Source organism: Triticum dicoccoides, chromosome 6B, assembly GCF_002162155.2.
Source record: "Triticum dicoccoides isolate Atlit2015 ecotype Zavitan chromosome 6B, WEW_v2.0, whole genome shotgun sequence".
Taxonomy (NCBI): domain Eukaryota; kingdom Viridiplantae; phylum Streptophyta; class Magnoliopsida; order Poales; family Poaceae; genus Triticum; species Triticum dicoccoides.
In genome coordinates this window covers 453,985,790-454,000,245 of record NC_041391.1, presented here as the reverse complement: position 1 = coordinate 454,000,245, position 14,456 = coordinate 453,985,790, and the positions used below count along the sequence as shown (strand labels likewise).

Below are 14,456 nucleotides of genomic sequence, written 5' to 3'. Positions count from 1 at the left end.
TATATATATATATATATATATATATATATATATATATATATATATATATATATATATATATTATATATATACTAATAAACCACGCATCGCTTCTGGTGGTACGTCATAAAAACAACCCTCGAAGTTGGCAATAATTACCCACCAATGCCATCCGTAAGTGGCAAAAACGATTCGTTTTTAATTTCTAATATCGCTCCAGGGTTCTGTTATTAAAGGTGGATACGATATAATAGCACCAATGCGTGAGCAGCGCGATGGCTGAGGCAACAATGCTCCACACAGGAGACCAGGGTTTGATCCCTGGTTCTCACGCTTTTTCTCTTTCTTTTTACCAAGCGCAGTAATGGGCCAGCCCATGTGCGGGTCGTGGCGCCCCCTGTTTTCTATATCTTTTTTATTTCTATTTTGTTTTTTCCCTAAAAATAAATTTCGGATTGATGGCGCCCCCTATTTTTTATTTCTTTTTACTTTTTTATTTCTGTTTTGGTTTTTTATCTCAAAATTAATTTCGGATTTCCAAAATATCAAACAATTGCGAGTTCTGAAAAAAAGTAGGAAAATGGTAAACTGTTTGTGAATTTAAAAAATATTCTAAAAATCAAAAAATGTTCATGACTTAAAAAATTGCTCACAAATTATAAACAAATCACGATTTCTAATGATTTCATGAAATAAAAAATGTTCATGATTTTTTTAAATGAGCCAATATTCAAAGCATATTCAGGAATTTAAAAATCATGTCCATCAGCTTTTAGAAAATGTTCACAAAAATTAAAACACATCCGTAAATAATGAACAAAACTAATTGTAGGTTCCATAAAGGTTTTATTAGAAGATCTATATAGCTCGTTTTATGATTTTATTTAGTCCTTCGCGTTGGGTAAAACAGGGTTTTCGTGTTTTGTACAACGCTGAACCCAACAAAATTGACATAACTTTCTAAGGGTTTGTTTTTGTAAGTTATATTAAAATGACTAAATGTCTATTTTGCTTCCATACACAGTTATGCTTATTTTCATATCACAATAGTGGTTATGGCAAACACCGCTACGCTAAGTCCAGACGAGACACTTTATTTATCAGTATAGCTCAGGCAGGGTCCGTCAATGCAGTTTGCTCAGCCACAATATATTTTGTTGTGACGCCTTAAAAAATCAAGTCTTGATGAGCATCATATTGTTCGTTTTTGAAATTACATTTTAAAAGTGTCTTATCGCATCATGACATGATTTGTATATACTTTGTGAATTTGATTCATACTTATTTATATCTACCACACATGTATAACTTGATAGTTTTTTTCCGTTGCAAGGCACGGGCATTTCCAAAAATGTTCGCTAAATCAAAAAAAGTTCGTCAAATTCAATAACTATTCCACCCAATTTCTAAATATTTTCATCGATTATAGAATGTTTGCCAGTTCAGGAAAATTGCTTAAAAATGTTCACAATTTTTAAAAAATGTTTGTAAATAGCAAAAAATATTCATAAATTGAAAAAATGTTCTTGATTGTAGAAAATGTTCAGAAATTTGTAATAGTATGTTGTTTGCGATTTTAAATATGTGCATGAGTTCAACAAATTGTTCATAATTTCAAAATGTTCATGATTTCGAGAAATTGAGAGAGATATTGTATCTCGGTGATGCAACGAAATATGATCATGACTATTTGAAATTATGAATTTTTTTCTCCCGTTGCAACGCACGGGCCCTTTTGCTAGTATGATACAAAAACTATACCTTTTGAAAGTAGAAACTCCGTAGTTTTTGTTGGTATATTTTTTGTAATATATGACTTGTATTAGGTTGGTCAAATTCACGACCTAGGAGTACGCGCACGCCCTGTAAATTGAGAGAGAGGTAGTAATTGTTTTGTTGTTTTCTTTTATGATGCGCTCGCTTGAGCGATAACTCTAATACTTACTCTTTGATAATTAATTAATGAGGCAAGTCTTTTTGCCTATTTTTCAAAAAAGATAGGTCAGGCCATCAGGTGGGCGCCACATAGTAACAGTGCACCCATGATCCATGGCTGTAGAATAGGACGATAACGACCCCTGCGTCGCTCTGCCTGGCAACTCGGGGGCGAAACCATCAGCCGGTCGTTCGCCCAATCTCTCCCCTCGTCTCGCCGCCGCCAGAGGCACCGGCCAGCGAAGCTCGTCAGGCTCCGGTGGCGGCGGTGGCGGGGCGTTTTCTTCCACTGGTGCTAGGAGGTTGGGACCGTCAGATCCCACTCATGGCGGCGCAGCGCTCAGGCCTGCAGGGCAAGGCAGCGGCGTGGCGGCCGGTTTCTGACAGGCGCGGTGACAGCGCTGGTTGATTTCAGCGGCTTCGGGCGGCTGCTCCGACAGGATCTCCTCCAGTTGTAGCGCTCCCTTGGTTGGTAACCAGCGACAATTCTACGGCTGTGGATTCCGGAGGCCTTGGCTGAATGGCTCGATAGCTTTCACCAGGTCTGAAAAAACTGGATCGGCAACGGGTCGCGCCCGTCCTTACCAAGCCACCAAGCCATCCTCTGATCACCAGGGATGCTAAAGTCCATGGCTTGGTGGTGGTGTTTCAGATCTGATCGGCCGAATGGGGATGCGTGCAGACTATGCTGCTGCGGCCTCCTACGGTTCCACGATGGCGGAGGTCACCGAAAGATCTTCGGGAGTCTTCATCTCAAGATCCACTGGTTGACTTCGACGGTGAGATACAAATTATGGACGGCGACTTGACACAAAGGAATGGTTGTGGAGCGGCGGCGGCGGACATCGCACGTAGCTGCTGGGATTGTGGAAAAGTGGTGGCGACAACACTTGATGACTTCGATGGTGCTACTAAGCATCAGGTCGCGAGCTCCCGGGTGAAAGCCTTGGTTTGACCCAAGGTGGTTGTACCTGGCAATGGCGATGTATTTTACATCGTTACCTTGTTGATGGCATTGCTCGGATATGCTCAGATTGATTCTTCATGGTGAAAACCTAGATCCTAACCTTGGTGGTTGGATCCGGTGACGACGACGCTTGAGTGTCACTTCCTTCTTGAAGGCGTTGCTGTTGAAGAACTCCGTCGTCTGTGTGGTGTCATGAGATGGATGGTGTGGATATGGTCATTGTTGTAGTTTGCCAATCATGGATCTGATCACTTTGTATTTTTTTATTTTTTCCCGCCTACGCATAGCTTTGGTCTAATATGACTTTGTTGTTGCCGGTATGTTTTTATGTGCGTGTGTTGATGTTGACTGTGTGCATCCTACCTATGTAGAGGCCGGATGTGTGCTCTTAGCGTATGTATTCTCTTGATGCTCTTTTTTGAGTCAATAAAATCCACCCTTTATCGAAAAATGATCCATGGCTGGTCGCCGTTACGGCTCGGTGCCGGGCGAAAACAATTGCCGTTGCTCTAGGGAGCTACTGTACGCAGCTGTACGTGGAGGGGAGACGGGTCGTCCGTTCGTGCTGGAACGTTGTTTAACGAGGAGGTCTGCATATATCGTGGCTGCGTGCCCATGTGACAAAGTTGGCCCTCTCCCTAAGAATGTTTTGTATCTTAGCTATGGTAACCTAGGATGTAATATGTGTTAGCAAGGAATAGGTTGGACGGTTGGATCGAGACAGAGAATATGCATAGCTGTTTACCACTAATAGCTTTCTCAATAATCAACTTGTCAGAAGTAACTCCTACTGTCCTATATGTGCTTAATTAAGATCGATACCATCCTTGCTGTGAACACTTTTCCTTTGAGCTGAGCTGATGCTGCGAACGTCGCATAGTCTGCCTAAAAAAAAGCATGTCTGCTAGCTACATGCAGATACGATGGATCACAGAAATTAGCTGGTCGTCCACTGCCACTGGAGGACCGGAGGTCGTCGACGGCGGTGGTCGATCTCTCTGCTGTCCCATGCCTTCACGTACGGTTTCCTCAAAGCATGCAGTGAGTCGCCGCGCCCGCCGGGTGCAGGTTGGCGCCTAAATTAAGATGTGACGATCTCAAACCGTGTAACAAGATTAGGTTGATGATTCATAAAGGCGGTGCGAAACATGTGTTCCGATCGATCCATCCAAGATTTTCTTCGACTGGTTTGGCAGCCCTGCAACGGAACAATACATGCATGCGTACCATAACATACCAGTAACCGCGTTTCCCGCCCGACAAGACACATTTTATATACACTGCGATCAAATGCAGTAATATAGACATAGACCATAGTACGTGTTCTACTGTAATCATCTGGCTCCAGTTCCTGCACAATGTTGTTACTGACACGGCAGGTGAGCTTCTGCTTCAAATTCAGAGATCATCAGCCCAATCAACTCCAACCAACAACCCAGATCGCACCCAAACAACCGATCAAGCTAACAGTATAGTTCTCCCTTTGCATCATGGCATCCACGACCCAATCAAGAAAACCACAAACGGCTCGATTAGACGACTAGTGTCGCGTCCATCGGCGGAATCTCTTGGAGTGGATCCGTCCTTTTTTCTGCTCTTTTTCCTCCCGTGCTAATCCACCCGGTGAAAGCGCGCGTCGAGACGTATCACATCTCGTGACACCAGCGCCCACTCACTCGCCCACGCGCAGACCACGCACTCGCGCGCTTTTGTTTCGCCGAAAATCGAGTGAGCGATCGAGACTCGGGAGCGCGTGGTGGCCACGGTGGCGCGCTCCGTTGGACGCCGCGGCGCGCGTGGTGTTAGGCACGCAGCCCCGCTCCGTGTTGACGGCGGGAAGAGGCGACCGGACCGGACCGGTCGTCGTACCGCCGTACCGAGACGACGCAGCCCATGGTGGCACTGGATCGGATATGGGACTACGGATGTGGATGGTGAACGCGCCGGGGCTCTCGTAAGGTGGTGAGGTGGTCAAACGCTCAGTGTTAGTGCCACGCAGGGGCCATGAACCCGCCGGCCGGCCTTTTTACCGACGGCGACGGCGATCGGACTAACCGCGTTGGGGATCGGATCGCTCTGCCTTGAAGCGACCGGGAGATCCGCTGCGGCCGCCAGGTGTTTCACGAGTTAGGTTTAGTCGTCCGATCGCGTCATCCTCTTAGGAAAAGGGAGAATTACCATAGAGGCCCTCTGGCAGTAAGGTGAATGGTTTCGTACCAATTTTGTAAAGGTTTTAACTGATATATCCAACAAATTAACCAAACTCTGTGCACGATCAGCGTTTCACTCCGTCAATCCAAAGCACCTTGTCTACAATTTGTTGCTTACAAACCGAGCTGCTGACTTGGCTTCCATTGAAAGATGCCTCAGCTCCGAGGGCGACAAAGGGAAACACTAGCCCCACCACCTCGTCCCCTTTCTCTCCTCCACACAACCCATCTTCTCCTCACCCCCGTTGAAAGATGCGGCCAAGCTAAGCTCGTGTCGCAACCGATGGTGGCAGGGCTTGCTTGGCTGACCGCGGGCAACCACTTGGCAAGGCGTGGTGCTCGTGCTGCACTTGTTCTGGAGATCTTGTGCTCGTGCTGCACTCGGCAGTTAGGCCTTGTGCAATGCAAGATGCTTAGGAGAGATGCTTGGAGAAATAAATCAGGTTTTTTTTAAGCACCGGTGCTTAATTATTTGTAAAGGGTAGACGCTTAACTAGGCGTCTTTCCTATAGAAATAGGCACTGGTACTTCAGAAAATCCGGTTTATTTTTCTACACACCTCTGTAAGCATCTAGCATTTTACAAGGCCTTATGAGGCCTTGGACTGACTGAGCTGGTGTGGCATGTCTATGCGGCGACATGGATGACATGGGTGTTGGCCTAGATGGACCGGCTAGCCAAGGATTTGGGAGGCGAGGTCATCGGTGATAGTTGGGCTCAGACACAATCCGGGCTGGCAACAACAGTGTCTGCGAGAATCGTTGCCTTGTTGAAGGTGTTGTTGATGTGTTATCGTCCCACTACCCTTGTTTGGTCCGGGTATCCCTGACCCGACTCTTGTGTTGTGTTTCCCTCATGGGGCACCATTTTGGAGTTGGTTCACGCTGAAGGGACTCTGGTTGGTTGTAGTGGTCGTCGGTGCCTTGTGTGTAGACGGGTGACAACAAGGTCACAAGTAAGTGGCCATAGTCGTCTCTTCGGCTTGTCTGCGGGTTCACTGTGGTTTGTTTGTTGTGGTGGAGTGGAAGCTACACGGTGGAGATGACAGGCGACATGTGACCTAGCTTGGTTTCCTTCACGCCATCCTTGCATAGTTTTCTATTGTGGATCATTCTCGGGTCTGGAGTTACCCTCTTCCTGGCATGTGGTTTACTTTTTGTCTTGGATCTTCATGTGGCGTCTCATGCCTTTTGCGGCGGGCTTTAGATAGTTGCTTGTGGTTAAGTCATAGTTGCTTGCTCAGGGAGACGACGGCGCCAACGCGCAACCTTGATGATGTTTTCCTCGCAACGATTTATCTCCCCACTCATTTTATCACATCTGCTCTCGAACTCTCCATTGCGCATGTTGCATCCTCCTCCTTTCACCTTTGATGGCTTTGTCTATTGGAGCGGGAGGGAGGGGCCCTCGTTCTTTTAAATCCTCTTGGTTGAGTTTTATTTGTCCTTTTATGGCTTCGTTAGGATTATTCCCTTTCAATAATCATTTTTTTCTCTTCATCTTTTGCTTTTGTTATAGACATAAATGCTGGAACGGTGGTGAATGAGGTTTTTCTGATGTATGGATTTGTGGCCCTACACCAGATACCGCCTGGTGCCACCTTAGATCTGGTGGTTAATCTTGTTATTCTCCTTTTCCTATATATTGCCATGGTTGATTCAGGATTAATCTAATGACCTCATTGACATACACTCTACTGGAGTCTCAGTGTCATACATTCATACTTAAAATCAATTATTATTGTGCATGCATCCATAAAATTTCCATGTAACTACATCGTGTACTTTGTTACCAAAGTTATATGCATATCAACATAGACTTTTATCTTATCGCTGCCAAATTCAAATGCATCAATAATAGCTAACCCTAATTTTACATTTTATTACATCCACTAAATATATACCTAATTAAACTGAAAACTATAATTAACACATAATAGCCAAAATTAACCATGTATATCTGAACATTTGTGCCTACATCAAAATATAATGAATTTCGCCATTAAATCTTGCTAATCTACCCATTCCATCCACCAAACATTTCAAGTGAGGCTCCTAGAACACCAAAATATATGGATAACTGAATTAGAACAGGACACAAGAGGGTTACTAGCCTCTTAAACCAAACCACCAATGGATATGCTCACTTTGATGGCCAAAGTTCACGGTTTCTTGGAATTGCCTCTAATTGAGTTCCTTACCACAATAGATCTAGATTTGGATATGTCTGCACTGGTGGGCCCAATTTATGGCAAACTTTCCGAGGCGGCCCTTAAAGGCAGAATGAGTACAAAATCTTTTGATTTTGCGGTATGTTTGTTTCCAGACTTGTCTCAGAAAGGTCCTGAGAGTTTTTGAGGCGCTTTATATACTTACTTGGGATCGCCTCGCAAAGGTAGGGCTTTTGAGGTGGACCCAACTTGGTTGGTTATTCTGTAACATGATCAAAACCAGCCTCATCCTGGATCGGTTTTTGTCGGGGGCGTTCCTTGGGCATGTCTTTGATGAAACAAAAATGCTACACCTACGAAGACTCGTACGTAACCTTACGAAACCTTCCAATCCAGCAATCAAACCTCCCCCCCCCCCCTGAATTTTAGGGTGGGCCCCGCACCCACACTAATACCAATTAAGTGCTGCCAAATCATTACGTAACCTCTCTCCCAACATAACTATATGTAGGTGTAGAAAAGCTCTTGATGAAATGTCTGATATGAAATGTCTGATATGTCCTGGGAGGTAGTCCAGGAGCGGATGCAGATTGTGGTCTGCATCGGAGGCATCTGGAAGATGGTGAATCGTGTGCTAGATTCGTGGTTCGTGGATGGTAGGTGTGGTTTTCTCCTCCGGCGTCTTAGTCGCATGGGGGTGCCAGATCTGGGGTTCGATGGCGTGTCTGGGGTGTTGCCCCGGTCTGATTTGTTCAACGGTAATGGTTTCGCTTTTGGTGAGCCACCTTGGAGGTCCGTAAAGCTGCATATCAGCGATGGAGCCGCTTCGAGCTCGGGTGTGAAGGTGATCCGTCATTTTTTTCTTTTGGTGGCTACTATGGTGTTCTCAGAGGCAGGTGATGGGCGTTGGTGTCAAGTTCAAAGGTTTCTTTGGTCTTGGTTGTAATTTTACTTCATGGTTGTTGCTCCTTTGTGTAAAGGCTAGCGTTTTGCTGTCTTTTCAGTTTTGTCAGGTCAGTTTACACGTGGCTTGTACGATGATCTTTATGATATAAATGAGACACGTATTACCATGCAAACAAAATGTCTGATATGAGCCTTTGTGTAGTAGTGTTATTGGAATTATTTTTTCTTCGAGGTTGTATGTATAAATAGGACAAGCTGGTCCCACCTTTGTACTTCTGTTTATATTTTGAAATCTCTGTACTTCAGTTTATAAATACGTAACATGAATGTAGGGACTTTGTAAAAGGAAAAGGCTAACGTGGATATGTTGCCACGATCCACAACCCCCGTACACGACAGCACTACACGTCCTCTTGTATGGCCACACGTAGAGCAATGCACATAAAACGTACGAAACACACCCTAGCTCTTTCTAGAACGAATCTTCGAACCCACGTTCAATGATGCACTGGTGCTAATCTTTTAGCTAGGAAAAGAAAAGAAGATGCACTAGCACTATTGTTAACAGCACCAAATCTATGCCAGCATCATGTTGTTCGTCGACTAGATCTAGATGCGCCACACGAGACAAGGTAACTAAAAATGAGATAGTACCCAAAAATTATTAAGCCCAAACTTCATGCGATATTATTGCTGATCAATCATCTCCATCGCACGAAGGATAGGAGGGCTAGCAAAAACTGTTGCAAGAGTCAGTAGTACGATCGATCTGCCGCACCAGGAGCAGGAGGCTGGAACGATGGCCGGCTAGCTACAAGCTAGGAAACATCCACGGTTTGTCCCTGTCGTGGCTACACAAAGCAACACCCAAACAAAAAACGCAGCTAAGCTAGGCGCTGAGGCCGCGCTTTCGGCAGGAAACCTACGGTAAGTCGGTAATCCATCATCATGCCTGTCTAGAAAAAGAGGAGCAAAAGGTGGATCAGAATTAGCCGCGACACCGATCGCCGGCCGTCGGGGCATTTCCGGCAGACGATTCCCTTGCCACCTCGTCGATCAGGGGGTAGTGACAGTGGAGTGTCCCTGACAGTGACCTGACCTGCGGTGACCGGTGACCCGGCGCCCCTACGCAGCGCGCTAGTATATATGCAGCTATAGCACGCTTGGTTTGTTGCACACCACCTCGCCTCACTAGCTCTCTCCTCCTCCCTGGGGGAGTCTAAGTCTACAGCTCGATTACGAGTAGTAATTGTTGCAAGTGATTGTTGGAATGGAGCAGTTTGGCTGGGGAAGGGAGGAGGGAGGGTGGAGGAAAGGGCCGTGGACGGCGCAGGAAGACAAGCTGCTGCTCGGCTATGTTCGGCAGCAGGGAGAAGGGAGGTGGAATTCTGTCGCCAAGCTCACAGGTGCGCAATGATCATGATCATTCGTGTTCTTTAATTTGGACTGCATGCGTATACGTACGTGCGCATGCAAGTTCGTCAATGCCCAATAGTGCTGCTTCGTCTACTGGGGCTCTAGCTGGGAGCTAGCTAAGCTAATCTCGTTTTGCTGCAGGTTTGAAGAGAAGCGGGAAGAGCTGCAGGCTCCGGTGGGTGAATTACCTGCGGCCTGACCTCAAGAGAGGCAAGATTACGCCACAGGAGGAGAGTGTCATACTCGAGCTCCATGCCTTGTGGGGAAACAGGTACCACCTACAGAAATCATTTTCTTTGGTCTGCGGATGCGCATGCACGCCATGATCGATGGGATCGAGCTGATAAACACATGCACTTAATTTGTGATGATCGATCTGCCAGATGGTCGACGATTGCGCGTAGCCTCCCCGGCCGGACGGACAACGAGATCAAGAACTACTGGAGGACGCACTTCAAGAAGGGGAAGCCGTCGTCCAAGAACATCGAGCGCGCCAGGGCGCGCTTCCTCAAGCAGCGCCGCGAGATCATGCAAGGTCATCACGAGCACCAGCGCGACGTACAGGACGACGACGGCACTGCTAGCGCGGACAACACCGGCGGCGGCGCGGCGATCCAGCACGCAGATGAAGCGACGACACGGCCAACGCCGCCGCCGGCGCAGGACGACGACCTAGCGATGATGCGAGACATGGCGGACATGGACGATTTCCTGCAGTACGACCACCACCCCATGTCGATGTCGGCCTACTTCCTCCTCGACGGCGGCGACGGCGCCACCAGCGACGCGGGGTCCAGCGGGGAGATCACCTCCTGCGGCGCCACCTGGGGCAGCCTGTGGAACCTCGACGACGTCGACGTTGTAGATGACGTCGATGGTGGCGGCGCGTGCGGCTGGGGCAGCTTCGCTTTGCTCCAAGATCACGGACTCGCTTTCTACTAGCCTAGCATATACAATGGCAATTAGCCTATGCTGTGGAGGGTACACGTAGCGGCTATGTACGTGTGGTGTTGGTGGATAAGGAGGCAAAAATGATAAATCTGACCTCAGGACGAAACTAATTCACAAACTGAACTACTATTGAAAAAAATTCACTCAGCTGACCCTTTTGTGTAGCGCCCGACATCTTGACATCACACTACACTGTGCCACGCCTGACTCACAGGCGCTACATGCCTGACCATCGTCGCATCCAGGACTAACTGAAAAATGCTAAGTCAGTGTGCAATGCTTAAGAGCTAGGCGCTGCACTATACAGTGTAGCGCCTAGCGTATAGGCGTTGCACTGGTGGCCAACACGCGGTACACTTCCACAGCCATTGTTGTGTCCTCTGCGCCTCTGTAGGCTGGCTGTAGCAACGAATCCTACCAGTAGGTGACGTGATGATGGATAGCTGCTGCTTCCCCATCGATCCGATCCCTATTCGCGTAGTAGTCGCTTTGGGTTTTTCATTTTTACGAGAAAAGAAAACCTTGTTCGCATATCCTGGAGTTCGTACGCGCCCCAAAACTGAGCAGGTCAGAGGCCCATTAATTGGACGTGTCAACCCACTATGCATGCACATACACACACAGCTACAGCTAGCTGCTGCTGGCCAGCTAGACACTGTGCGGTTTTTTTTTAAACAAAGACATTGTGCAGTGGATCGGCGCGTCATACGCATGCATAGGGGAGCGGTATAGGCCCAAGCCACCGCTCGCCCAGCCCGAGAACCGTATATATATGTACCGGTGCGGGTCGCGTCGGCATGGGGGTCGCTAAACATCATAATCATTGCGGCTTTGCTGGTTCGCCGAGGTACAGTTAGCGGCGAGGCCAGACCCATGCATGCAGCATGTATGCATGCACGATGCACAAGCTAGCCAGTTCCGCGTGTGTTGGCCACTCATGCAGCGCCAAGAGCTCAGGCGTTGCACGACATAGTATAGCGCCTACCCTCAGGCGTTGCAAAGTGCAATGTCTAGCTCTTAGGCGTTACACACTGACTTAGCATTTTTCGAGGGTGCGACGATGGCAAGACGTGTAGCGCCTGTCAGTTAGGCGCTGCACAGTGTCGTGCGACGCCTAGTTGTCAGGCGCTGCACAAAAGGGTTAGCCGAGTGAAATTTTTTCAAATGCAGTTTACTTTGTGAATTAGTTTAGCCCCGAGGTCAAATTTGTCATTTTTGCCGGATAAGGATGCGTCGCCAACTAGAGCCCCCACTTCGACTAGCCTGGCTGCCACGATGGCTAAATTCATTATATTTTAGAGCAACTTTTTTAGGGAAAGAAAATAATCTATACTAGTTTTTTTTTCCTTTGGAAAGATAGGAGACCAAAGAAAAGGCAGGTGTTCAAAGGTGCACCCGAGCCACCTAGCTCACGTACTCCTCTCCGTTACAGTTTACTCTGCGTCTAACTTTTGCTTTCTCCGTTTCTAAATAATAAGACGTTTTGTCATTTTATAAATTGAACCGTCAAGACGTCTTATATTTAAAAACAGAAAATTATACGTATCAAAAGGAATACCTTTTTATCTAATCCATGTAATTCTGTCATTATGTATTTGATGTATTATATACTCTCTGGACAATAGTTATACCCTCTGTCATAATCGACTTTTGTTCTATTCTCACGAATCATATTTTACAGGGTTAATTATCATTTTGCCCTTAGTGGTGTTCATGTGCTCAGTTTTGCTCTCAGATGCGAATCATGCTCAGTTTTGCCCCTAGTCCGTGCGCACCAACTTGTTCTGTGAGCTCTGTCGTCTCCGTCAGGTCAACCTTTTGACTCGGCCCTTACAGGTGGGACCAGGCGACAGAGCACCCTAGACGATCAGACCGTTGCACGCGTGGCTTGTGGGACCCAGCAGAGAGCCATTGAGCAGAGAGCCGTTGCGGGTGTGCTATATAAGCAGGTGACAGACAGCGGCGGTGACCACGGCGACAGAGAGCACGACGGTGACCACGACGAGAGAGAGAGCGGCGGTGGGAAGCTAGCTGTGGAGGGCGCGGTGGCGTTGAGATCCCCATCGGCTCCGAGCTCCATGTCTTCCTCAAGCTCCCGCGCCACCTCGTGGATGCAGAGCCGGGCACGTGCGGACATGCCTGTCTTCGTCTGTCCGCGGTGCCGGGCGGGCGTTGATCGGAGGGTTTCTCACACACCGAGGAACCAGAATCATCCGTTCTACGTGTGCAACAAGAATGGGGTAAGAATCGGGGCAATTGCACCATTTTCGTGGTCGGGATCTTTGAGCAATGGGTTGATCTGTTTGGCGTTCATGCAGGTGAAATGCTTCTTTCTCTGGGTCGATGATCTGGCCAAGACTCTCATGAATGAACTGCAAGAAGAGCATGAAGAATGGTTGCGCATGCTGCCACAAACGGCAGTGGCCGCATCACGAGCTCCGGAAGAAGAGATGGAGGGCGAAGCACGCACTGATAGAGAGCTAGTTATTGAGCTTAGGATGTTGAAGAAGAAGGTTAGGAAGCTTGAAGATCAAGCACAAATACCAATATCCATTTGCAATTACTTTTGGGCATTTGTAGGTATGGTAATCGCACTGGTTGTAATGTTGAAATTATATGGAAAGGCATGATTTACGAAGGAATTTATAAGTTTGAAATTGTATGAGAAATTCACCTAGTTTAAATGTTGGTCAAAGTTGTTTAAATGTTAAAAAAAAGTGACCAACATTTAAATATGTCGAAAAAAGGGAGAAGAAATGAGGAATTCAGAAACTTTTAATCAATGAAATGCAGCACTCTGCTCTGCCTTTCTGTCAAAAAAAAGGTTCCTCTGTGGGCCAAATTCACAGCGTAGAGCCAAGTGCCGGCTAGACTAATGGGCCAACTGATCCAATTAGGCCCATTTGGGGGCTCTATTGCGTGTTTTTCAGTTTTCTATTCTAATTTAATTTAGGCAGTAAATCATAATGCTGAAACTTTTTGTGAAAGCTAATTGAATTATTCCAGAGCCAAACAATTAAGTTTAGAATATTTTGGAGTTGTTAAATATTTAATAGCAATTTAATTACTCCAATTCAAATACATCGTGATTTAAATCAAAGACCAAAATGTCATGGAAAATGTGCCTCAGCTCTGGTAGAGGTTTACACCTGGTACCAAAATTAATGAACATTTGTTAAGGGCATTACATTGAGAAAAAAATAATTTGTATAAAAAATGAAGGGTGGAAAATGCACAAAAAAATTGGTGCATCTGGGGACTCAAACCCAGGACCGCGTGGGTTTGTGGCGTTTAGGGCTGCACTGGTAACCGCTAGGGCAGATGGAAAGACTTTGACATGGGTAGTGAAGGAAGGTATACATAGTGAGACTGTTTGTTTGTACTGAATGTTTGCACACTCGTGAGAGTGGTTTTCCTTTGTTTTGCACTGAAATTTTGGAGGGTTGCAAACGTATGTTTGCACTACCACATGATTTTGGTTAGAGTGGCACTTGGTTTAGGATTTAAAGGGAATAACTTTGCATGTTAGTTCATGACTTGGTTTAGGGAAGAAATGATATGTTTGGGCATGGACATTTTTAACACACATAGATAAGTTCACGGACACGACACGACACGACACGTCACGCACGACATAGAAAAGCAACAAAATAAAAAGATAAAACTAAAACATGACAAGCTTGACTACGGGCTCGCACCACTTCTTGAACATCTTCATGTTGACCTCCTTCTTCCACCTTGGCCGCGCGCCCCTTCAACACCGTCTTCAACTTCACCCTCCTCCTCGTCGTCGTAGGGAAGGGAGTGCATCTGGCTTGGAGTGGGGAAGACGCTCTCGTAGTTGGTGTAGATGTTGTACACCGTGAAGAAGATGGACTCGCAGCTGCACCAAAAGACTTGGCCGAGGAGCTCGCGCGCATCA

At 46.7% G+C, this 14,456-nt stretch overlaps 1 protein-coding gene across 1 annotated transcript; it reads left to right on the top strand.

Annotated features, from left to right (window-relative positions):
- The first annotated feature begins 9,416 nt into the window (after positions 1 to 9,416).
- Positions 9,417 to 10,622, top strand: LOC119320061 (transcription factor MYB57-like). Its single transcript, XM_037594200.1, has 3 exons — positions 9,417 to 9,573; positions 9,725 to 9,854; positions 9,967 to 10,622. The coding sequence occupies exons 1-3, from the start codon at positions 9,438 to 9,440 to the stop codon at positions 10,523 to 10,525; spliced, it is 825 nt and encodes a 274-aa protein (XP_037450097.1). The 5' UTR covers positions 9,417 to 9,437; the 3' UTR covers positions 10,526 to 10,622.
- Positions 10,623 to 14,456: the final 3,834 nt, after the last annotated feature.

Coding starts and splice junctions, on each gene's coding strand:
- LOC119320061 (XM_037594200.1), top strand. CDS start 9,438: ATGGAGCAGTTTGGCTGGGGAAGGGAGGAGGGAGGGTGGAGGAAAGGG. Junction 9,574..9,724: donor TTCTGTCGCCAAGCTCACAG/GTGCGCAATGAT, acceptor GTTTTGCTGCAG/GTTTGAAGAGAAGCGGGAAG. Junction 9,855..9,966: donor CATGCCTTGTGGGGAAACAG/GTACCACCTACA, acceptor TCGATCTGCCAG/ATGGTCGACGATTGCGCGTA.